Source organism: Lynx canadensis, chromosome C2 (assembly GCF_007474595.2).
Source record: "Lynx canadensis isolate LIC74 chromosome C2, mLynCan4.pri.v2, whole genome shotgun sequence".
In the NCBI taxonomy this organism is placed as follows: domain Eukaryota; kingdom Metazoa; phylum Chordata; class Mammalia; order Carnivora; family Felidae; genus Lynx; species Lynx canadensis.
The window spans coordinates 118364358-118389244 of record NC_044311.2 but is presented as its reverse complement, the minus strand read 5'-3'; the positions used below and the strand labels follow the sequence as shown (position 1 = coordinate 118389244).

The window sequence follows — 24887 nt, the reverse complement described above, 5'->3', positions numbered from 1 at the left end:
AAAAATGAACAGGAAATGGGTAGAAATTTACTACCTAGATAACATGGGATTATAACATGCAAAGTTAAGGTCTGCCTGTGGAAGTGTAAGTAAGTAGTCAAGCAGGTCTACAAAGCACATAAAGGACTAAGAAGACATGAGGCTGGCAAGGTAGTGTTCCTCCCTGTCATCTACATATGCAGGCAGCGCATGTGCATGTGAGCACACACACATACACACACACACACACACACGCACAATCTTAAAGACATATTATCATTGTATCTTTTTTCTATTCAAACAAGCATTTAGATCATTTCTGATCACTAGAGGCATCATTTATAATTTGAGTTAAGGTGGACACATAACAAATTCCCAAGTTCAGTTACCTGTGAGTCATCAGTAAAAGTTTCAAAGCTTGATAATTTTCAGATAACTTCCAAGTAGGTTCATTATTTTGATTTTTATTAGATTTGGAAAGACTGTAATTGCCCTGTTCATGTGGGCCCCACTTTTCCTCTTACTTGGATAAATAATGTTATTTAATAAGTAATGTTTTTAGTGCAGGTTTATGAATGTCTGTAAGCAGTCTTTTTTTTTTAAATCTAGCTCTTTTTAAACATCAAAATTGATAAATGCTTTAAACATTTATTTAATTTAAGCATTATTCAATTTAACCCTTCTACCTTAGAATGTAAGATTGGTACCTAAAATAAATGGGGGGCTAGATTTGTAAGAAACCTTAATCACCATAAGGTTATGAAGCATTTTTTATCGATTAGTAGGGTTTGTCAAACTTAAAAACTAATTAAATTGGAAGCTAAAATGTTATCTCCTCCAGATTATTGTCAAGTTAAAGAAGAAAGATTTACTTCTATATTAAAGAAGAATTAAAATAAGGCTACCTGATGAGGAAAACTGCACATGTAGCATAATGTGTTTATTTAGCTCTCATTTCAGAGTTATATTTAAAAAAATAAAACAATGTAAAAATTTTTACAAAGGTATTTAGTAATATTTTTCCTCTTACAGGTTGAAGAAGATGGCTTACAAATCTGTGTTGAAATATGTGGTTGTGCCCTACAACTAGATCTTCATGATGATCCCAAAACTAAATGTTTAATATATAAAACAATTGCACATTTTTTGCCAAATGATTTGGAGATCCTCAGGATTTGTGCACTCTCAATATTTTTTCTTGAGCGCTCCCTGGAAGCTTACCATACTGTTGAAGAGCTTTACAAACGTCCAGATGAGGAATATAACGAAGGCACAAGTAGTGTTCAAAATCGAGTTCGTTTTGAATTACTTCCGATTTTGAAAAAGGGATTGTTTTTTGATCCTGAATTCTGGAACTTCGTAATGATTAAGAAAAACTGTGTAGCATTATTGAGTGATAAATCAGCAGTTAGATTTCTAAATGAAAGTACACTGGAAAATTCTACAGGTAATCTGAAAAAGGCAGTGGAACAGCAAGGTTTAGATGAAGGGCTTGACTCTCTTACCGATCAGAGCACTGGAGAGCCTGATCCTGATGATTTGTCTAGAGTGCAACCTAAGGGTCACATTAATACAAAGAAAAATCTTATGGCTCTTAATGTTTCCAAAGTAGATCACAATGTCCCAAGGCATCGGTGTATGTTATGTAACAAGGAATTTCTAGGCGGTCACATTGTAAGGCATGCCCAGGCTCATCAGAAAAAGGGCAGTTTTTCATGTGTGATATGTGGTAGGAAATTTAGAAACAAAGGACTTATGCAGAAGCATTTAAAGAATCATGTTAAGAAAATACAAAGACAGCAAATTGCTGCAGCTCAACAGGAGGATCAAGAAATCCCCGCTGTGGAAGAAATAAATTGTTCCGATGCTTTCATTTCATTTGAGAATGGGAATTCTGATAATAAGGATTTGGAAGCAGACACAATTACTGCTTCCAGTGATGGAAACAAAGAGGTCATCCCTGCACATGTGGCTGAATTCATTGAAATTCCCGTAAGTGTATCCGAAGATGTAATTGAGAACATGATTGAAAATGGGAATCCTGATACTTCTTTAAATAATGTCTCAGAACCTTTGCCTGTATGTGAGGATGACTATGAGGAGGAAGAGGATGAAGAAGGTGATTATGAAGAAGACGATTATGACCTGAATCAAGAAACCTCCGTACTTCATAAAATCAATGGAACTGTGTGCCATCCAAAAGAGATATATGCTACAGATCAAGAAGGGAACTTTAAGTGCCCTGCTCTTGGTTGTGTCAGGATATTTAAAAGAATCGGATTTCTAAATAAACATGCAAGGACTGTACATCCAACTGATTTAAATGTGCGGCAAACGGTAATGAAGTGGAGCAAAGGAAAATGCAAATTCTGTCAAAGGCAATTTGAAGATTCTCAACATTTTATAGATCACCTTAATAGACACAGCTACCCAAATGTGTACTTCTGTTTGCATTTTAATTGCAACGAGTCATTTAAGTTGCCATTCCAGCTTGCTCAGCACACAAAAAGTCACAGGATATTTCAAGCTCAGTGTAGTTTTCCAGAATGTCACGAGCTTTTTGAAGATCTTCCTCTGCTCTATGAACATGAAGCTCAGCACTATTTGAGTAAAACACCAGAATCCTCCGCACAACCAAGTGAAACAATTCTTTGGGATGTTCTTACAGACTCAAATCCTAATCATCAGGAAAAAGACTCATCTAGTAATGAGAAACAAACTCTCACTCTGCCAGTTTCTACTAGCAAATCAAGGAAAGATTCCATAGAACCAAAGACGTGTACAGAAAGTATGGAGAAGAAAACAGATGGTTTAGTTCAGAATGGAAATGAACATTCTGACGACACTGTTTCTGATATAAGCTTGATAGACCAAAAGATGCCTGACATAGAGCCAAATTCTGAAAGTAATTATAGTATTAGTGATTTAGTCAATGGACACAGTGGAACAGAGCAGACACCTTTAGTTTCGTCAGAGCCTGCTTTGAAAACTGATACAAACAGAATCAGGACAGAAAATGGTTCCATTTTACCCAGTGTTGTACCACAAGAACATAATACCCTGCCAGTATCTCAGGCACCTTCCAAACCAAATCTGACGAGTGAACATACTTCATATGGCTTAATTTTAACAAAGCCATATGTCAGACCACTGCCTCCCAGTTACCTTGATGAACGGTACCTTAGTATGCCAAAACGCAGAAAATTTCTGACTGATAGAGTAGATGCCTGTTCTGATCAAGATAACGTTTGTAAAAAATCCGTGAAAAGATTAAGATGTGGCAAATGCCTGACCACCTACTGTAATGCAGAAGCACTTGAGGCTCACCTTGCACAAAAGAAATGTCAGACACTCTTTGGATTTGATTCAGATGATGAAAGTAAGTCTTCTATCTTCTTAGTAGGTGTTATCTGTAGAAACAGAAAATGCCATAGATCTTTATGAGGTTAAGAAAGTTAACATTTGCATAGTGCAGATTATAAAGCACCACCCCATATGTTATTTCTTTCAATCCATACCACTACTATGAAGGTGATATTACTATTCCTGTTTCATAGATCAAGCAACTGAAATTCACAAGTGAGTAATTTGCATAGGTACAGCCTATGAACTTGTGGAAGCCAGAACTTGTACATGGTTTTTCATGTTCTTTGATCATACTCTTCACTGTGTGTCCAAGACATTTTCTTCATTGCAGATTTCATGTAATAAAAATTTTAGAAATGAAGTAATTATGATGGAAATGTTTTTCATCTGCATGCCAGAATATAAACCAAGTGAAGCTGAGCTTCTATTATAGAAACAGAAGGGAAAAAGAACCAGAAAATAACTGAAAAAAATTGAGCAAAAGAAAAGCTTGCTTTTCTACTAATAACAATATTTTTCGAATGAGTAAGGGGTAAAATAGGAATCTAACTTAGAATTCCAGTTGAACTATAAAATTTGAATTAACAGACATGTTCTGTTTTACAGGTGCCTGATAAAAATGTTTCAGAATGATCTGTCGATCAAGCAGTAGTGTGAGAAAAGCACTGCAAGAAATTGCATCATCAGTTTGCTATTTTCCTGATGGCCTTAATTTTCAAGCGGTCTTGGATTTACTAAAGATAAAGACAAAGCACATTTTCTAGAATGAACTCAGAGAGGAGATGTGCTGGTTTAGACTCCAAAAGGGTTATTAAAAAACTCCCAAAGTACCAGTTATCCAGAAAACCACATTTTTTAAAAAGTTGATGACTATTAATGCAGCATGTTCAGTTTTACCTATGTGAGAAACATGTTCGGGCAACTAGTCAGAAAGGAAAACCAGCTATGGCCTTACAGAAAGGGAAAAGTTAACCAGTTATTAAAAAAAGGGGGGGGGGAATGGGGGTGGTTTACAATAAACAGCTTAAAGTATTCTACAAAAGAAATTTGTTTTCTTGTCATGCATAATCAGATTATGTCCTCCCCTTCTCGTCAAACACGGTTTAAAGAACTATTGGTATTTGGTTTATTATAATTTAAAAACTGATACATGAAAATAAAATTTGATTTATCACCATGCTATCCATAAAAGATTGTAACTTGTTTCCAGATGATTGATTAGACAGGATAGAGTTCAATGAATGGCATGCCAGCACTGAAAATTAAACAAAAGAAAACAAAACACTTTGCTAATAAGCTCCACTTTCCATTTTGGTAATACCAATGAGTTGTATTTAAAGGCAGCAGTGTCAAATAGAAAAAGAACCATCAGTAACTTTGAAGAGAGATGGGAGGAATCTAAGACCATTAAAGGCTATCTAGTTGAAGGAAAACACTGAATTGCAAATAACTCAATGTGAATAATGGTATAAGCACACTGGGATATTTCTATTTGTATATAGAGTAGTGTTAGGACATTGCTTGATGATTCATAGTAAGGTCCTTTTAGACATTAATGTGAGTTATCTAAGTACAGTCCTATAAAAATAACTGGCTGTAAAAAAAAATATGTCAGCTAAAATCAGGTCAAGAATTCATTGGTTTTATTCAGTTAGGAGAGTTAATTCTAAAATAAGCCATACTACTCATGCTTTCTTATTTATTAGTGATGAATTTGGTCTGAATAGTAATTTTTATATATAAAAGGAAATATGTACACAAAAATTTGCACAGCAAGAACACAGTTAAGATATATTGATGCTTTTATTTTCCTTGATGACCAGTAATTTTCCTAAGGAAGATTTTAACTTACTAGTCAATGAATTGTTCAAACACAAAATGTTTTTTAAAATACCCTCTCGGATATGTTCCACTTGTACATTCTCTAAAAGAGGAAATTTAGTGATCTTTTACCTAGTAGTGTGTTAATCTATAGCAGGGATAAAATGAACAAAAATACAAAGGCAAATTCTTAAAAAATGGAGCTACTAATGTGCCATCGTCAACCAAATATTCCAGTTATTCAAACAGACACGTTTTTGTTCAAAGCAGATAATCTTGTCAGACCTTAGTATTATAGCTTCTTTAATGAAGTCACTAAGGAAGGGGCATTTCTTCAAGGTAGCATCCAGACTTTATCAAGTTGGGATTTCCAGGCCATGAGGATTTTAAAAAATTCCCAATTTTATTATTTATTCATTCACTACTATGCAAGTGATAGTCACAAGTCCATTCCAATCAAATTTAAGTTTTTGTTTTGTTGTGTAGCCTACATTAGGCTGTGGGATTTACATTTAAATGACACATAAGTAAATGCAACTCAATCAGATTTTTAAATCCGTTAAGGTCAACTAAAAAAAAAAAAATGTTTTCCATATTTCCTAAAGCTAAAAATATACTTGAGTTCTATTTCAGTTCAATATAAAGTACATCATGTAATAAAAAGTCTGTTTGGACACTATTTGGACAGTGAGGTTTTTTTTTTTTTTAATATAATTTCTGCATTGTATATTTTCCAGAAGTTTAAAATTACAATTTAGCATTTTATCACATCTTTTAACTTTCACTTTTTATAAGTTGTGACTATTGACATAAATCCATGTCTGAAAATTGTTATTTTTATTCATTATGCAGTTCATATCAAGAGGTTTTAAACATATTCCACTTGTTAATTTTATCTTTAATTTGAGGTTTTATTTCTACTTTTGTGTTGCTAAGGGAAAACTATTTCTGAAACATTGAGATCAAATTGGCCTATAAATAATTAAATCAAGGAATGTTTTATAAAAATCTATTTGGCTATGCTGTTCTAAACCTCTTTATATAATCCTCAAATAATTGCTATTGAAAGAATGTGTACATTTCATCATGTATGTCTTATAAAGCATAAACTTAGATCATTTTGCTTTTGTGGGGTGTATAAACTTCCAACAGTTCTCATTGGGGATTTGGAAGAAAAGGAAGCTTTCTTATTCCTCAGTTCTTCTCTTTTACTTTTCTACTTCTTCTATTTTGAGGATGTGTTTATCTTACATGGACCAAGTTTCAATCTTTTTTTTTTTTAATAAAAATTTCCTTCAAAACATTAAATATTAACTTTCTGCTGTTTCAGTAAGGTCAAGAAAATAGCAAATCTGAATTTTTGCTGCTCAGATATTACAGAAAAGAGGGATCTCCGTGGACAAGGACACTGGTACTTTGGGCTCTAGCCATATCCATTTTTTTAAACCACCGATTATATGAGTAGATAACTTATCACACTGAACTTGTGATTCTTTTCAAATCACACTTGAAGGTTCAGCCGTACTCCTTTCATGTTTGGTTTAAACTGTTGTATGGATGAAAAACCTAAAAGGGATGATAGTGTTTATCTTTTAATTTATTTGGTACTGTAAAACACCTTTTCAGAATGCCTAAATGCTGCATATGCATTTTGGAATTGTTAATATGTGAAAGATATTACAGATTCAGCAAGAAAGGAAATTTGTGCTTCCTTGTTGAACATTAAATTATTTTACTTTGCATTTTATAAGAGTACAAATTAAAACTGAGCCATTGAACTGCAATAATTCAACAATAGCGTCTCATTTCAAGAAATTTTTTGTACTGTACATAGACTTGTTCAATAAAACATTGTCCTTGTTGGTAATGAAGTGTTCAGTTTTATGTAGCACATTGCTTCAAAAGGAATTAGGCTTAAGGTATATATTCAGTAAGAAATTTCTATTAGGTCTCCTAAGAGAGTAACTTAGTTAATATTACCATATTCAGATGATTAATTAAAAAAAATTTAAAATAGAAAAGTCTAAAAGTTTACATAAAACCTTTTTAGACATTATTTTAACTTATGTCTACATGCAGGAATTACAAGTTGATAGAATGCTGGTTCCTCAAGTTATTTCAGGTACCCTTTGCAAACTTAGTAGGTGGACAAATTATCAGAACTCTTCAAATGAAAGACAGTGGATGGATTTATCTACGTTGGTAAATCTTCAAAGATGAAGAGCCTCTGGTGGAATTCCAAACAAAGAACCAAACACTGGGAAGTCACTTTGAAATAAGATGTAAATATGATGAAAATTACTTCCTAAAAAGCATTTCAGTGGGACAATGTGTAAACCAATTAATCTGTATCTAAAAGCGAGGTCCGTGAGCGTGAGGGCTCCTACTTTTCTGGTTGACTAACAAAGCAAAACCCCCTACACTCAGCTATAACTTGCAACAGGAAAAGAATGAGAGGTGAAGTAGAAAAAGTACCTGTCTGATGCGATGAGATACCAATGCAAATGAAAGGACAGTGTCAAATACAGTGGTTTGTACATATTACAAACATGCTTGGAAAAACACTGACAAAGCTATGGAAGCGCTCTAGACCTGAGATCTAGAATTCTCAGCCTATGCTTTACGATCATGATTTTAGACTACTACATGTATTGAGGAAGTATTTAGATAAAAAATATTGGGTTTATCTAATTTTTCTTGAGACTTGAGGAATTTTGGGAAGCAGTCAAATATTACTAAGTGTGCTTCCACGATAAACAAATGAGGTTGCCTTTCAGTGCATAATATAAATTCCATACCAATTTCAAGAGCAAACTGATAAGAGTCAGAAGTTTGGGCTACATATCAAGACGTCAAATGGAGGCAATCCAATATTACATGGAGTAAAAACTAAAAATGAGAGGGAGGTCCATGCCTTAACTTATGAGTGCTACACAAAGGAGAAGAAATGTCTTCTGTGTTACCAAATTATACTAGCTGTTTTATATGTTATCTCTAATTAAAACAACTCATAGATATGAACTCTGCATCTTAGAAACCAAACCTCAGATATATTAACTAACTTGACTGAAGCCACAGGACAGGTGGGATTGAAAAATCAGAGGTGTCCTCCTAAGACCATAATGCCATGCAGTTTTCTCTACAAATATGGGTGGATCTAATATATCCAAAGAGAGGATTAGACTTTCCTCAGGATCAGTGATTTCAGAGACAAAGGATGAAATCTGGTAGGGGCAGGTGGCCGAGGTTTCATTTTCTTCTACTAGCAGTGATTCTTACTCTTACAGTTTGGTCCTGGGAGCACCAAAATCAGCATCATCTAAGAACTTGTTACAAATGCTAAATTTTGGTCAGTTGAGGGACCAGTCTGTCGTTTAACAAGTCCTCTGGGTGACTCTAATGATGCTAAGGTTTAAAAACCACAGATCTAAGGCATCAAGCTGCTTCATATTTCCCCAGAAGGTAAACTACTCCCCCTTAAATTCATAGAGCATTCTTAGAAACTCTTGATGTCCAGGACATTTAAAGAAGGTCCCCTATTAATAGGTACTTAAATAACTACAGTTGGGTGAAATAGATATTGTAATACTAAGATCTCACCCCCCCCCCCCAAGCCACTCTAATCTAGAAAACCTTATTTTTTTTCTCAAAAAGTATTCAGTAAGTGAAAACTACCAGAATGTGATTTAATGGAAGCAGCTCAAAGAGATGTGGGGACCAACTGTATTCAAATTCCAGCATGATAGTTTATGGTTGTGGAGCCTTAAGCAATTAAGTGCATCCCACTGAGCTCAGACTCCCACATATGTCAAAAGAGGAGAGCTATTCTTGCAAGGTTGTAAGAATTAAGTAGGTGAAGGGCCCAGTGCTGAGCCCTTAACTGTTAACAGTTTTACTAAATTTCTCTTCAGGTCATGGTTCTTGTACTGGCTTTGGCTCTAGACAAAAATAGCCGTGCTGTTTTATTCGTGCATTTTTCACTACTGCTCCCTTCACCTGTAATTCTTCACCCTCTTTCTGTCCCACCCCTCATTCTTTGCGTTATCTTCTTAGGCATCACCACTTTCTCCAGAAAGCCTGATCTCTCTTGGTAACTCATTTCCCAATTAAAACCTCCTTCTCCCAGACTTCCTCCTCTCAGCAAATGGCAGCTCATTACCCAAACCAAATCTTGCAGTTATCCCGAACCCATTATCAAGTTTTCCACTCTACCTCCAGCCACCAGCATCTCTCACCTGGACTACTGTCTCCTAATTGGGCTCCCTGCCTCTACCTTTGCCTTTCTTCAGTCTGTTCTTCACACCAGTAGCCAAAAAGATCCTGTCGAAGCAAGTCAGATCATGCCATTCGTCAGTTTAAAATTCTCCAAAGCCTTCACAACTCATTCATTTATTCAACAAATATTTATTGCATACCTACTATGTGCCAGGGTCTGTAATAGGCAATAATAAAAAAATAATAAAAATCCCTGGCTCACAGAACTCACATTCTACTGGGGGGGCAACATACAGTGTATTATAAGTGCTATGGAGAAAACTTAAGTGGATAGGGAAAATAGAAGTAAGCATGGCATTATTGATGATTTTAAACAGGATGATAAAGGAAGGCTTAATTAATAAGCTGATTTTTTATTGCTATTTTTAATTTTTTATTTTTTTATTAAATTTTTTTTAACGTTTAAATTTTATCTAAATCCAAGTTAGTTAACATATAGTGTAGTAATGATTTTAGGAATATTATTTAGTGATTAATCACTTACATAGAACACCCAGTGCTCATCCCAGCAAGTGCCCTCTTTATACCCATCACCCATTTTGCCCATCGCCCCACCAAACACCCTTCCAGCAACCCTCAGCTTGTTCTCTGTATATAAGAGTCTCTTATGGTTTGCCTCCCTCTCTGTTTTTATCTTATTTTGATAAGGCAACTTTGGAGCAGGGGCCTGAATGAAGTTAAGAGAAAGAAAGCCATTTAGGTATCTCAGGGAAAAATCTGCCAGGAAGAACAGCAAGAGCAAAGGCTCTGAGGCAAGTACCTATAAGGCAAGTTTAAGGAACAAACAGCAAGGGGACTACTGTGACTAGTGTGGAGTGAGAGATTGAGAGAATAACAGAAAATGAAGACAGAGAGGTAAAAGATAACAGCCAAAGTCCTCACAATGGCCTGCAAGGCTCTCGATCTGCAGTATCCAATACAGTATCCACTAGCCACATGTGGCTATCAAAATTCAAATAAAACTGAAAATTCAGTGCCTCGGTTGTACTAGCCACATTACAACCACTCAACAGCCACACGCGGCTGATGGGTAGTGTACTGAACAACACAGATCCAGAACATCTCATTCTGGATGTTATCTCATCATTATCTCAAAGTATTTTTGGACAGGTGGTCTCTATCAGTGGTTCTCAACTGGGGGTGGTGATTTGTCCTCCAGGGTACATTTGGCAAATTGGAGATATTTTTGGTAGCCACAGCTGAGGGGAGGAGATGCCACTGGCATCTAGTGGGTGGAGGCAAGGGACGCTGTTAAGCGTTCTACAATGCATAGAACAGCCCCCACAACAAAGAATTATCCTGCCCCAAATGGTACTAGTGCCTTGATTGAGAAACCTTGCTCTAGATCAATCTCGTCTGCAACTCTAACCTCACCACCTCCTCCTTGTATAAGCCACTCTGGCCTCTTTCCTACACACCAAGCATTCTGCTTCTTCCTTGGAACCTCTAATGTTGTTTCTTCCTACAACACTCTTCTGTGGTCCATTCAAGTTCCTCAGATCTTTCTTTCAATACTACTTAGAGAAGCCTTTCTTGACAGCCTGTATAAAATAGCAACATTCTCTCCATCCCCCTCCTTTTGATATATTTTTCTCCATAGCAGGTCCTGGCACAGAATATAGTTTCTTACATGTTTACTGTCTACTTCCTCCAGCTAGAATGTCATCTACTTGCAACACTCCCAAAACCTCCTTAAAAGAAGGGACTTTGCAATTTCTCTGAATCTTCAAATAGTAGCATAGTAGGCACTCTTTAATACTTAATGAAAAATGAAGAATTTTTATCTGTTGAGTCAATGATACCCCAAAACACACACTAGCAAATTAGCCATGCTCTGAATGCCTACACTACATTTACAGTATATTTTACAAGTGATATATAACTGTGATATTTTTTAAAAGGTTAAATTTGCTCACGTGTATCTGAAGATGTGTATTTCATCTACTAAGTGGCAATACTCTAATGAAATATTAACAAATCTAAAATATGCCTAAAATATGGAAGGAGATAGAGCCAACGTGTTAAGTCTGATTCCTCATCGGGCTCGGTCTAGCAGAACATGTTTCCCTCGAGTGAATGCGAGTTGCTGCCAAACAGTAATAAACAGCTACTATATACTGAGTTCTTTCTAGGCGCCAGGCACCGCCCTTCACCCCCTCCCCCCTCCCCCAACCCTTCGAGGTAGCTAACTCTACTAGGTCCGTTTCGAGATAGGAAACTGAGGGACGAAGAAGCCAAGAAGCGCGTCCGAGGTCACAGTTAGTGAATGGCGGAGTAAAACCCTGGTAACCTGACTTCCAGAATCCTCAACCTTAAAACTGCTCGCGATACAGCATCGCCTAAAACCAAGCCGGCGAGGACCGGAATGGAAGCAAGAGCCGATCGCAGATTGTTAGGAAATCAAGAGGGCTTGACATAGGATAGGTGATTTTAACTATTCACAGTATAATGCGAAACAAAAGCGAATTATTTTAACACTGTACTATGTAAGTTAAGAATACCAACTACAGGTGCACCCAACTCAGAATTGGCCGCAGAAGACGTTCAAGCGCTCCCGGCGGTCAGGCCCAGGGGCGGGCAGCAGGCTCCTCCATTGGCCGGCCCCGCGGCATCACGGGAGCTCGTAGTGCGCGGGGACCGCCACCCGCTTTCCACGCACCTGCACCTGCGCAGCCCTCCCGGCCGCTTTTTTGGAGGATGGACTCCTGAAGAGCTCAGGGCTTCTCTTTCTGCAACCAGATCCCTCAGGGAAGATCCCTGTTCTCCGTGCAAACGCGGTACTTCCCTAAAGTGAGATCCGTTGAAGTCCCCTCCGTCCTGTCCAGCCCGGAACGACAAGTCGGAACACCAAATTTCCTGAACTGACCTTGTTGGCAATCACTTCCGCCCAGGCGTTTGGAACACCCGAGGCCCTTTGGCGGCGAACAACAGGCAAGGCACTTCCGGTGTATGTTGCCTAGGCGCCGGCCTGCTGGGCCTGAAGGGACGACGTTGCTGGGTCCCCCCCCCCCCATTTTTGGGGGCCGAGATGTCGGGGCTCAGCTACCCAGAGATGGAGGGCTGTCGTAACCTGCTCGGCCTACTAGACAACGATGATATCATGGCCCTGTGCGACACCATCACCAACCGCCTGGTGCAGCCTGAGGACCGCCAAGGTAAGTGCTGACTTCTCCGCGAGAGCGGACGCCCCTCCCGAGGCCTCATCCAGACCCCAGGTGGCGGGAGCCTGAGAATAGAGAAGGTGCGTGACCTTGCCCCGCGATGGGGCCCGGACCGGGCTGAGGCGGAACTCTCGAGAGTCTCAGCCACCGTCGCTGCTCCGCGGCCGGGGAACCTCCGCGCACCTTCAGGTGGCACTGACCCGCCAGCTCCCTGGGGGAGGTGATGGCACTGGAAACGGCGCAGCTTCCAGGTTTTATGTGTTGGGTGTTAGGGGCATATGCTTATTTTTTTCGAAAATTGAAGTGTACGTGAATAGTCGTTTTTTTTTTTTCAAAATTTCCGGGGAGCCAGGGTGTTTTCCATTTTGCGTCTCGATTCAGCTGGGGAGTGTTAGCTGGTGAGCCGAGGAGTCAGCTGCTGCTTATGTTTGTCTCTCCGAGCTTGCGGGAGGAGATCTTAAACACTTTCAGTTTCCTAGGTAAAACAGCTGCTGTAATAAAAGAGCAGATCGTTTGAATCCGTGTCTCTTTTTGGATCCAGTTTTTTTTTTTTGTTTTTTTTTTCTGAGATGATTTTGAGCAATAGGAATACATTATTTTCAGAGCCAAACAAACATTTCGGTAGATTTGAGCGTTATTAATATTAAGCCTGATTTGTAACTACTCCACATAAAAATGTAATCAAGAAGCTTAAGTGTTTATTTCGCTTGGTATATCATATGGAGAGCTTTATTTTAAATTTTCTGAATTTTACTTTAAAATGTGAAAATTCCAGACTGCTATGTTAGTATGACTTCAATATCTACAAAAGGTTGTGCTTTTTAAAACTGTGTTGCTCTGCTTTTAAGTCGGATTTACATTTCCATTTAAAGAAATCATTCACTTGAAACTTCGAGCCATGAACATTAAAAGAAGAAATTCCTAAGACTTTAGACTGCACATAGTTTTAGACTTATATGTAGTTCTTCAGCATTTAAACATTTCACATGCTACTTACACCTAAACAGGGTGAGTGTGAATTTAAAATTGATAGATAAAAATGCTGGATTTAATTGATGGTGGGTCTAAAAGTAAATAAGGAAAAGAGATGTTAAATGATTTGAAAAGATACTTGTTGGAGAGGAAGAAAATAGAAGTTTGGAAAACAGGTTTAACAGTATCTCCAAAAATGGAAGATTTGCTTAACTCTGGGCTCATATTCTGCACCTGAGCTTCTCAAACTACTGTGCCTGTGACTCAGTCCCTCAGGGATCTTGTGAAAATGCAAACTCTGATTCAGTAGTTTCGGGATGGCCCCAGAAATTCAGCATTTCTGACAAGCTCCCAGATGATGCTCATGCTGCTTGCCCCAAGTCTTAGTTCTGCCACTTCTTGGAAGCATGATTGTTGATACCTCATATATCCTCAGCTTTCATTATTTGTAGAGTGAGGAGATTAAAAGTCATTGCATATCTAAAATACTGTAATTTTACCTATGTTAGAGATTATAAATGAATTTAGGTCCATTGGCCTTCTTAGAAAAAAAAATTTTCTCTGGCTCCATTTTTTGCTTAAACCATGTCATTTAAAAGAAAATGCAAAAATTTTACTATCTTATGAGAAGTGAAAGGAAGAGGTAAATAAGTTTAGGTAGGGGAGTTTAAAGCATAAAGACATTTTTTAAATTTAATTTATTTATTTTCAACATTTATTTATTGTTGAGAGACAGAACGAGCAGGGAAAGGGAAGAAAGAGAGGGAGACACAGAATCTGAAGCAGGCTTCAGGCTCTGAGCTGTCAGCACAGAGCCCAAGGCAGGGCTCAAACCCACGAACCACGAGATCATGACCTGAGCCGAAGTCAGACGCTTAACTGACTCAGCCACCCAGGCGCCCCAAGAAAATTATTTTTAAAACCCCAAACTTGACAACCCACTTCCTGTTTTTTTTTTAAGTTTATTTATTTTGAGAGAGAAAGAGAGTGTGAGCAGAGGAGGGGCAGGGAGAGAGAGGAGAGAATCCAACAGGCTCTGTGCTGTCAGTATAGAGCCAGACATGGGGTTTGAACCCATGAACCGTGAGATCATGACCTGAGCTGAAACCCAAGAGTTAGATGCTTAACTGACTGACCCGGGCGCTCCCCACTTCTTGGTTTTGTTAAAATAACCATCTCATGCCAAAGCAATGCCATGACAAGAATTTATAAATATTATTTGATAGGGTTTCTGCTGACCTTGGACTGATTTACAGGACTTAGGGTTTTCTACTAATTTTTATTATTTCCTTCCAGATGCCATTCGTGCAATATTAGTGTACAGTCAAAGTGTAGAAGAGCTTTTGAGGCGTAAGAAAGTCCACCGGGAAGTCATATTTAAGTACTTGGCAACACAGGGGGTTATTATACCTCCAGCTACTGAAAAACACAATCTTATTCAGCATGCAAAGGATTACTGGAAAAGGCAGTTACAGCCGAAATTGAAGGAAACACCAGAGCCAGTTAAGACAGAGGACATGAGACTCTTTCAACAGGTAAAATAGATCTTACAGTTATACCCTAAGTCATAGTTCTGTCTAAACTCTGTAGATAATCCTAGATCACTGGGAACATGGCTAATAATATTTTGTCTTTTATAATTTTGGCTTTACTCCATATCCTTTGCATCCTAGAGGAAGATAAGTAAAGCACCTAAAGAAAGGAAATATTTTTGACATTTAGTAATATACATAAAAGATTGTATTGATTTATGAAGGAAAAACGCTTTTATCACTTTATCAAATGAAGACTATTGGATTTGTAAAGAGAGTGGATAAACCGCAGTTTCCATTTAATTTTAATTTAGCTTCTTATTCTCTAATGTTTTTGTTCACTTTAAAAGAATGCTATTATAGCCCTTTCTCATTTTGAAGACTTTCTTTGATATTAAATTGATATTAGATTGTAAATTCCATGAGAAAAACTTAAATATTTTTTAAATTTGATTTTTTTTTTTTTTTAGCTAGGAAAAATCCTCTTGTAATAATTTCCTTCAGCTCACATTGGCTGTTTCTATTTCTTTGTATCTCCACTGTATGTTTTAGATACTGTGTGAATATTTAAATGCTGATTGTATGAATGCTAGGTAATTTATAAAGTTTAAACTACAAACTTTGAATCAGTGAAGTTTTACAGTGAGAGGTATTTGCTTTCATATTAGGAAAGAATCTAAGCTTTTTTAATTTGCTTAGAAAGGATGCCAACTCTGAAATCATACGGATGTGACTTAAAAATAGGGTGTGCCATATGCTAGGTGTGAACTTGAGCAAGTAACTTGACCTTTCTGAGCCCTGTTTACTTTATCTATAAAGCCCACATATGATAGTTTCTATGTCACAAGGTTCATGAAGATAGAAGGAAATAGAATATAAGTGCCAAGCACAGAGCCTAATATATTCAATCAAAGATGCTCTGTCAATACAAGATCTCTTACCATCAAAATGAGTTACTATACTCTGGAACACATAGATGAATAAAATCTAGCCTCTCAGGTATGTTTTTTGCAATAACATTTTCTTTGAAAAAAAGAGAAATAACAATATAAAATTAATCCCAATCCTAAAAAGTAATGTATTTCAATCATATTAGATTTGTCTGTTTAAAGATAGTGAAAATGCTCATTTATTATCTACGATATTGCAGTAGTTTAAATGCAACAGCGTATGCATTTAAAGCATACAGTTTGAAGGTTTTGACAGACATTTGTGAAACCGCTGCCACATATAAGAGAAAATGCTTACATAAATCATTATTGACTGTTCATGCTGATATTTTGAGAGGCTTTATTAACCTTAATTTCTTAGCTGAATTTTCATATGTTTAAGCTGGGAAATTGTAAAATGATTTTTCCCCTTTTTGGAAAAACACTTGAGTTTTTGCATGATGGTTTCAGTGGATTCACCTGTAGTTCGTTTAGCTTCTGCTGTACTCCATATACTCAAACTTACCTCTAAAATGGGCCAGGTAGAAAAAAATACGAGAACTAACCTTTGTTTTATTTTATATTTTACTTATCTTAATCAGCCGGAAAAAGAAGATAAGAAAGCTGAAAAAGTTGATTTTCGTCGATTAGGAGAAGAATTCTGTCACTGGTTCTTTGAACTTCTTAATTCTCAGAATCCTTTCCTGGGACCGCCTCAAGATGAATGGGGGCCACAGCACTTCTGGCACGATGTCAAGCTTAGGTTTTATTACAACACCTCTGAACAAAATGTGATAGACTACTGTGGAGCAGAAATTGTAAGCCTTCGTCTGCTGTCACTAGTGAAAGAAGAGTATCTTTTTCTCAGTCCCAATCTAGATGCCAGTGGACTGAAATGTGCTTCTTCTCCCCATGGTCTAGTTATGGTTGGAGTTGCTGGGACTGTCCACCGAGGGAACACTTGTTTGGGCATTTTTGAACAAATATTTGGACTCATACGCTGCCCTTTTGTGGAAAATACTTGGAAAATCAAATTTATCAACCTGAGAATTATTGGAGAGGGTTCTCTTGCTCCTGGAACATTAATGAAACCAGCTATTACATTCGAACCTGGTGATCTAGAGAGCTTTTATAACGTAATTACTTCATGTGGTACCAATGAAATACAAGTTGATGTAAGGCAGGCATTGGATAGTGGAACTGGAGACCAAGCTTTATGCAGTGGAGATGAGGCATTGTTGAACAAAAGAGAACTGAGTTTACCCAACCCTCTAAAGCATTGAGCACTGTATGTCAGTCTAAAAAATACAGAAACTCTTCCAAATATCACATCAGTAATGTTTAAGTGATTTCAGATGGGAGGATTGACATATTTTAGTTGAAATATCTTTCTTGACTACAGACTAATATATTATGTGAATACTTGCCTCTTTCTACCTGAGTTGCAGCCAATGTTCTGAAAGCTTAATGCAGTTCATCAAATAAATCCCACTTTAGATGGTATAACTAACGGTGTGCCTTAGAAACCAGGTAATACTTTCATTTTACTTAGTATTCTAATATCTGTACTTTTCATATGAGAGAGATTTAATGTAAACTCAAAAGTTATCATTTTAGGAAACTTGAATAACATTCTCATGAAAAAGTCCAATAATTTAGCAGGTAGATAAAAAATTACTTTCCCTTTTTAAAATTTGAGGAACATTTTTCAAAAGTTACCTATAGTAGTCCAAGCTGATCAAAGCCTTCAGCTAACAGTTTTATACAGCATTTATTGTAGTACCGTATAGAGGAAACATACTGTTGAAATTTTTAAAGAGGTGTGCCCAGTTCCTTTATTGTTTTCCTCTTGCTTGATCTTGGAAGAGGTGACAAAAACATAAAACACAAAACACACATACATAAATTTATAATGTGGGATATCTATTATATACGTATATATACTCCCACATCATAAATTAAAATTATTAGGATTTTTCACCCCCAAATTGTTAATACAAGGTTTGAATTACAAGATTAAGTTGCCAGATTAATTACTTAGTTGCTTTAGGGCTTAAATTCTTCATCACCTGGCAACTATTTGCTGATCTTGGATTTAGTTAGTAATTTTAATTTACAAAATTTCCATATGGAAAAAATTGAGCTGGGCATTTTTGTGATGATGTGCTGTACATGGTAAATTTTTACCTTTAACTCTTCTGATGATCACCTAGGGTAATAAGAAATTTTGGAAGCAAGAGGAACAAACTCATCTTTTTTTTTTTTTTTTTTTTTAAATGCCATGCCTTTATGAGGAGTACAAATTGATACGTCTTAAAATAAGAACTTAATAAAGGAGGCAAATCCCTGGTCTGCTCTAAGAATAGTGTATTATTTAAAGACAGGTTATGGTTTTCTCCTTTAAGTATAGAGTATCATTATAACATGTACTCAATAAATTTCCTAAGTAAAGGATAAAATTAAAAAATATTCCCATCTGTTTTCTTTGTGGCGTAATGTCGAGTACTGCAGAAATACTACTATAGATGCTCAGGATGGGCCGAAGTTGCCTCTAGCTACCTTCAGTATTTACTTTTTTGAATTCGTGTAATGCTCAAGTAAGGTTGCAGTCTCTGTATGTTCTTTTTTTTTTTTTTCCTGTATATTCTTTTAATCAATCTTGGAAATTTGAAATCTTCCTGACGGACTCTCTCACTTGAGGATTGGAATTATGATTTATTTTCTGTGAATCCCCACAGCTGGGCAACACAGTAGGACCTAATGTTTAACTGAATGGGTAAAGGAATGAGCAAGCCAAGCTTACATACTGTGTAGAAGACTTTTCTGCATCTAGATTTTGTCTTTGGTTCTTATCACTGGTGGTGTTTTGATCATTTCATCTGTTTGAATTTCATACATGGATACACTGAAACTTTGAGGATCCAAGCTAACTCAGATTTGGGGGAAATTTTAACCTTTTAAAATTTACTCAATTTAAAAGCCCAGGGGTCAGAATGGGATAAACTGAAAGGCCCTAACCATTATAGGTGAAGTGTATACTCTTCTGTTCAGAGAAAGAAGACCTGGAGATTCTTGAAATTTATTCATGAAGTTTAAAGTTTGGTCAGGTCTTGGAGAAAGTCCCAAAGCACAGTGCAGATTGAACTCTACTTTTGCTACCATCCATTTGTTTTGTTTATGTTAGGGAATGGCAGAGACCCCAGCTTTTGGTCTTTTTTGCTTCATTTCACCCTCAGCTGGAGTGTGAAAGTTGTTGGAGTGAAGTAGTAAAGAATACAACACTCTACACATATTTCATAGTAATTGAATAGTCAAGCCAGGGGGGGCCGCTGGGCTTTATTTACTGTAGACTGATTTGCCATAGCCTAATAATAGGGCATACGTCAAGTACCTGTTCTTGTTAATATAGCTTAAAGTAATTTACATTGGGATTTTTTATTAGTATCTAGAATGCCAAAAAAAAAAAAATTACATGAGTCTTATTAACTAAAATACCAAATAATAGAAGCCATCTCTATTTTATGAAATTAACTTGCAAATGGCCAACATAAGAAATGTTCCTATATTTTCGGAAAGGTAGTATTCTTATGCTAAAGAAAGGCTAGTTACCCAGTGCCTGTAAGAAATTGTAATAGCACCAGAAAAAGATTTAAAGAATAGTGGGTTGGGGGCGCCTGCGTGGCTCAGTTAAGCATCTGACTTTGGCTTAGGTCATGATATCACAATTCATAGGTTTGAGCCCCACATAGGGCTCTGTGCCTGCTCTGTGCCTCAGAGCCTGCTTCAGATTCTGTGTCTCCCTCTTTCTCTGCCCCTCTCTGCTTGCTCTTTCTCTCTCTCAAAGAAACATTTAAAAGTTTTTAAAGAAATGGTTTAATTAAAAACATAATCAGCAATATTGTGTTTTAACAAAACGGCTCTTATGGCTAGATGATAAAAGTGAATGAAAACTATACTTTAATTTTTTTTTTGTTTTTTTGTTTTTTTTTAAATTTTTTTTTAATGTTTATTTATTTTTGAGACAGAGAGAGACAGAGCATGAACAGGGGAGGGGCAGAGAGAGAGGAAGACACAGAATCTGAAGCAGGCTCCAGGCTCTGAGCTGTCAGCACAGAGCCCGACGCGGGGCTCGAACTCACAGACTGTGAGATCATGACCTGAGCCAAAGTCGGACGCTTAACCGACTGAGCCACCCAGGCGCCCCTATACTTTAATGTTTTTATTAGCATCTGTATTCACAAATTTAGGTGCCATTTTCTTCACTAGTTCTTAATTTGGGCTGTGGCTAGTGGCCATCAAGTTTTGAAAAATGAGAACTGTATGTTCTTTCTCCCCAGAAAAAGATGTGTTTGCATATGTATCACAATTTTTGCATTATTTCAGTGAGTTTTTGGGTTTCCCCAAAGCACATCTGTGAATCCTATAGGGATCCTTATAACTTCAAGTTGAAATCCTGCTAATAATAGTTGTATTCTCTTAGGTTATTCTTGGATACTAAAATTATTTTTAGAAAATTTTGTGCCCTTTGCCAGAGTCCCTAAGCTGGAGGACTAAATCTTCTTTTTGAATGAAAGGATAATTTGTAGATTTTGTTTTTCAAAAAATGTCAGATATTAAGACAAAACCCACTGAATTACTGTCAATTGAAACAAAAATATTCAGAATTCGTTTTATTTTGGCAAGATAAATTTAATGAACATCAGAGAAATTGTGAGAGAAAAATGTGAAAAGTATTAAAAAAATTCTCTAGATCTTTACAAAAAGTTGTCCTAAGATGTTTATTTAGTAATGATTGTATACTGCCAATTTTGATGAAGGATTTCAAAAATAGGATCATTTCCTCCAAAGGGCTTGTATATGTGGTCTCACCTTACACCATTCCCTCTCGCCTCCCCTCACCCCACCCTATTTATAATCTTCGTATATACTCACTTTGAATGCAGATAGCACAACTGCAAGTGCTGGGAAATAAGACTTTCTGCATTTGGGTTCTCTTCAAGTTTATTTGGCATATATTTATGGAGCATCTACAATTTATAAATCCCTGAATCAAGCAGAAGATAAAATAATAATAGATTACTTATTTAAACTTTGCATGTTAAATTTCAGTTTCTTGGTTTAAATATCGTTTTTTTCCCCATTTTTTAAGTTTATTTATTTTGAGAGAGACAGAGCGTGTGAACAGGGGAGGGGCAGAGAGAGAGGGAGAGAATCCCAAGCAGGCTCTGTGCTGCCAGTGCAGAGCCTGACATGGGGCTTAAATTCACAAACAGTGAGATCATGACCTAAATTGAAACCAAGAGTTGGACGCTTAACCCATTGAGCCACCCATGTGCCCCTCTGGGTTTAAATATCTTAAGGTGAGAACTACTTGAGGCCCTTTTCAGAAGGGTGTGGTTATATCCTTTTGTATGGTTCAGGAAAAAACACTTAGCTTAAATTTTAGATAGCTCTGTGGCCCTAGCTATATCATATTGATTATATCAACACAATATAGGATATTTTGACAGACTACTTACGGTTGGAAGAAAAATATTTAAAATGCACTGAATCTTTTTAGCTTTATTTTTTTCTACTTTGAACCTTTCCAGTAGTCCTTTAGTAAAACAATATTAAAATGGAGTATTAGGGGCACCTGGGTGGCTCAGTCTGTTGAGTGTCGACTCTTGATCTCAGCTCACATCATCATCTCACAGTTTGTGAAATCAAGCCCCGTGTCAGGCTCTCCGCTGATGGTGTGGAGCTTGTTTGGGATTCTCTCTCTCCCTCTCTGCCCCTATCCCACTCGCTTTCAAAAGTAAAGTTAATAAAATGAAGTATTATATTTACTGTGAGATATAATGTACCCCCCAAACACTAAACCATAAACTCCAGAGTCATGTTAGTCATGGAATGATCTATTTCCGCTGCTGCTGTAGAATTTCTTTACATAGATATTGACTTAATAATTTATTTCTTTGCTTTAATATTTTTTTACATATTTATAACATTAAAATTTCCTTAAAGTGCAGCTTTTGTCCTCTCTTCCATGCTCAGATTTTCAGTAGTGTTGCATTACCTCCAAAATAAAGTCCAGATTTTATAATTTGGTTCTTATCACCATCTACGTTTGTTTTCACTCATTTTTCATGGATTGTTTGGTCCAGCCAACAGATGCTATTAAGTAGTCTTAGTATTTGTCCTGTATTTACTTAGCCCTTTGCTTTTATTGGCAAGTAGACAGTACTTAGAGTAGTTTGATGTAGGATTTTTCAACTGCACGAAGGCATGAAATTAAAATGTATTCAGTGAAAATGATACTTTTTTTTTTTTAAGTTTTATTTAATCTCTTCATCCCATGTGGGGCTTGAACTCACAACCCAAAGATCAAGAGTCGCATGCTCCTTTGATTGAGCCAGCCAAGCACCCCAGTAGAAACCGTACTTTGAAGTTTGAATTTTGTTCTTCTCACAGGCTGGAGATATGGGGGACAATAGGTGCTGGGTGGCGGCAGGGAACTGCACCTCCAGTTAGCCATGCAATCACAAGGGTAAGCAACCAATATACTTCAAATCATTCTGTATCCATATGGTCATTGTTTTTTATGTTCATAGAGTATCCAATAAATTACATGAGATATTCAACACCTTATCATAAAATAGGCTTTGTGTTAGATGATTTTGCCCTACTGTAGGCTAATATAAGCATTCTGAGCCCATTTAAGTTAGGCTAGGCAAAGATAAGATGTTTAGTAGTTCCTAACCTATTAAATACATTTGAACTTAATGGTATATTCAACTTATATTATGTTTCTTGGGCCATAACCTCATCGTAAGTCGAGGTAGGTCTGTATACAAAATACTTGGGAGTTTAATTTTTTTGTTGTTGCAGTCTGATAATATAGAATTAAAAGGGCTATGATTGGAATAATTTAAAAATTGGAAGTTTCTTAAGCATTTTTTCTCTTTAGGTGTTTTGTATACATTATCTAGAATAATTTTTCTCTAGCATTTTGCATGATTGCTTAATTTTTATCTTTGAGGATTTGTCTTAAATGTTTTCTTCTAAGTGGGCCCTATTGTTAAAATTTATCAGAGCACCTTGTTTATTTCAGTCTTAGCACTTTAAATATTAATTTACTAACTTGTTAATCTCCCCAGCTGGGTTTTAAACTGAGAGCAGGGACTGTAGCTGTTTGACTTTAATTTTATTTCCATTGCTTTGCACCGAGATGGGGTATTCAAGTGATATTTATTAAAGATATAAAGGAAAAAGTGATACTTTCTCAGAGCCTCATGTATTCCTGGTCCTTTGCCTGTCTGCTAACGACAATGCCTAACATATGTATTAGGTGCTCAGTAAATATTTGTTTACTAGGTTATCTTTCTGAATAATGATATGTGAACTCTAATACAATCAATAATACTCTGTTAGATAGGATTATTAAAGTTCTATGTGCTTTTGTAAAAGATGAAACGGAGGCCCCAAAAGTTAAGTAATGTCCATAGTTCTGTTGTGGGTTCCCCACCACCCCCCCCGGCGTGTGTGTGTGTGTGTGTGTGTGTGTGTGTGTGTGTGTATAATTTTTAAACTACAAAGTCTGTGCTTTTTCTTGCACTTTATTTCTAGTCTGACTATTGCTACTACCTTATTTTGAAAGAATTTAAACTCTAAATCTCAATTTCTTCACATGTAAAAATGAACAGTTAGATTAGATGTATCTAAACTGCTATTTTGAAGTTACATGGTTTTGTGAATGTATGCCTTCCTAGCAACTAAATAATATTACTTTTAAAGGAATTTGTAGTTCATTGAAGTTGGAGAAATTCTTTATTTTTCTTGCTCATAAATCTTACTGAGAAAACACTTTCTATTTTTTCCTAACAAATACACATTTATAAGTATATGTGTATTGTGGGTGTATTTCTATTTACAGAGGGAAAAACAAAAGGATGAAAGTATTACACATCATGTCTAGAATAGAAAAGGAAAAAAGTATGAAGCCTTTAAAATAGTTTCCTATTTTCTAATCACTAGAAATGCTGAGGTTGTTTGAACTACTGTTATGTGAATCTTTTTTGCTGTTACATATGTTCAAAATATATTTTCATGTTTTAGTTGAAAAGTGCAAAGTGGTTGACAGAAGACCAAATTATAGACTCCCAATAACCTCTAGTAGAAACGTGGATGTTGATAAAATAATCAAATACTATATAGATGATTCCTTCAAAGAGACTGAGTAATAGAAATTGGCAAACATGTAAGAGTGACATTGGAGAGGAGTGGCAGATTTGGGATAGGATTTTTCTGTAGGAAGCATGGCCCTGGAGGGGTGCTGCTCAGAATGTTATTAAAAGTTATTCTAGGAAGTTTAATGGAAAATATTGTTGAGCAAAGACAGGAGGTTTTACTGTATGGACTGTGGTGATTGGAGTAGTTAGTATGGGGTTACAATAGAATGAGCTTAGAGTACAGAAACAAGATGGCAATAGAAAAGGTAAGCATGTCAGGAACTTTAATTCTGGAACTCGTAGTAGAACAATCATAAAATTGAACTCATAGGAACTAAGAGAATTGCAGAGTAAGTCATAATTTGAATTCTACAAGCAGCCTTCAGCTAGAGCAAGAGTTTAGGACTGAGAAAAAAGTTGATTTTAAATAATGTATCAGTGTTGTTTTTTTTTTTTTTTCTCTTAAACAGTCTTCTTTCAATTTGGTAAACCATTTATCAAGCACTTACTATGTACCAGGTATCTTAACAGAAGACACTTGGTACTTAAGTATTTGTTCTAGTTTCTTACACTTTTATTACTTTGTTTAACTCACATTGAGTAACGTTTAGTGTTTAATAAAATAATTTATTTTACTGAAAA

At 36.5% G+C, this 24887-nt stretch overlaps 2 protein-coding genes and 1 long non-coding RNA gene across 10 annotated transcripts in view; 2 read left to right on the top strand and 1 right to left on the bottom strand.

Moving 5' to 3' along the window:
- ZNF654 (zinc finger protein 654) overlaps positions 1-7033 on the top strand; it is a 94906-nt gene extending 87873 nt beyond the window's left edge. For 3 of the 5 annotated variants that reach the window (XM_030329718.1, XM_030329721.1, XM_030329722.1), the window contains one exon: positions 1012-7033. In XM_030329718.1, coding sequence (XP_030185578.1) covers positions 1012-3423 — 2412 coding nt within the window. In that variant the 3' untranslated portion in view covers positions 3424-7033. The remainder of the gene's footprint in view (positions 1-1011) is intronic. The other 2 variants (XM_030329720.2, XM_032594766.1) reach the window with 1 other exon arrangement.
- The window catches only part of LOC115523582, a 22674-nt gene extending 10371 nt beyond the window's left edge, over positions 1-12303 (bottom strand). For 2 of the 3 annotated variants that reach the window (XR_003971787.1, XR_003971789.1), the window contains exons 1-3: positions 12101-12303; positions 9402-9486; positions 3307-3389 (exon numbers count right to left, since the gene is read on the bottom strand). This is a non-coding gene — a long non-coding RNA (uncharacterized LOC115523582). The remainder of the gene's footprint in view (positions 1-3306; positions 3390-9401; positions 9487-12100) is intronic. The other variant, XR_003971788.1, reaches the window with a different exon arrangement.
- Positions 12301-24887, top strand: CC2H3orf38 (chromosome C2 C3orf38 homolog). 2 transcript variants are annotated; one of them, XR_003971786.1, is made up of 4 exons: positions 12301-12596; positions 14871-15109; positions 16638-17565; positions 22489-24887. XR_003971786.1 is itself a non-coding variant. In XM_030329723.1 (3 exons), the coding sequence occupies exons 1-3, from the start codon at positions 12470-12472 to the stop codon at positions 17316-17318; spliced, it is 1047 nt and encodes a 348-aa protein (XP_030185583.1). In that variant the 5' UTR covers positions 12301-12469; the 3' UTR covers positions 17319-18504. The 2 variants fall into 2 exon arrangements, 1 of the variants encoding a protein (XP_030185583.1); XM_030329723.1 differs by lacking the exon at positions 22489-24887 and having other exon boundaries at positions 16638-18504.

Excerpts from the sequence above, each read along its gene's own strand:
- CC2H3orf38 (XM_030329723.1), top strand. The coding sequence starts at position 12,470 with ATGTCGGGGCTCAGCTACCCAGAGATGGAGGGCTGTCGTAACCTGCTC. Across the intron at positions 12,597-14,870 it reads GCAGCCTGAGGACCGCCAAG|ATGCCATTCGTGCAATATTA; the intron begins GTAAGTGCTGAC and ends ATTTCCTTCCAG. Across the intron at positions 15,110-16,637 it reads ACATGAGACTCTTTCAACAG|CCGGAAAAAGAAGATAAGAA; the intron begins GTAAAATAGATC and ends TATCTTAATCAG.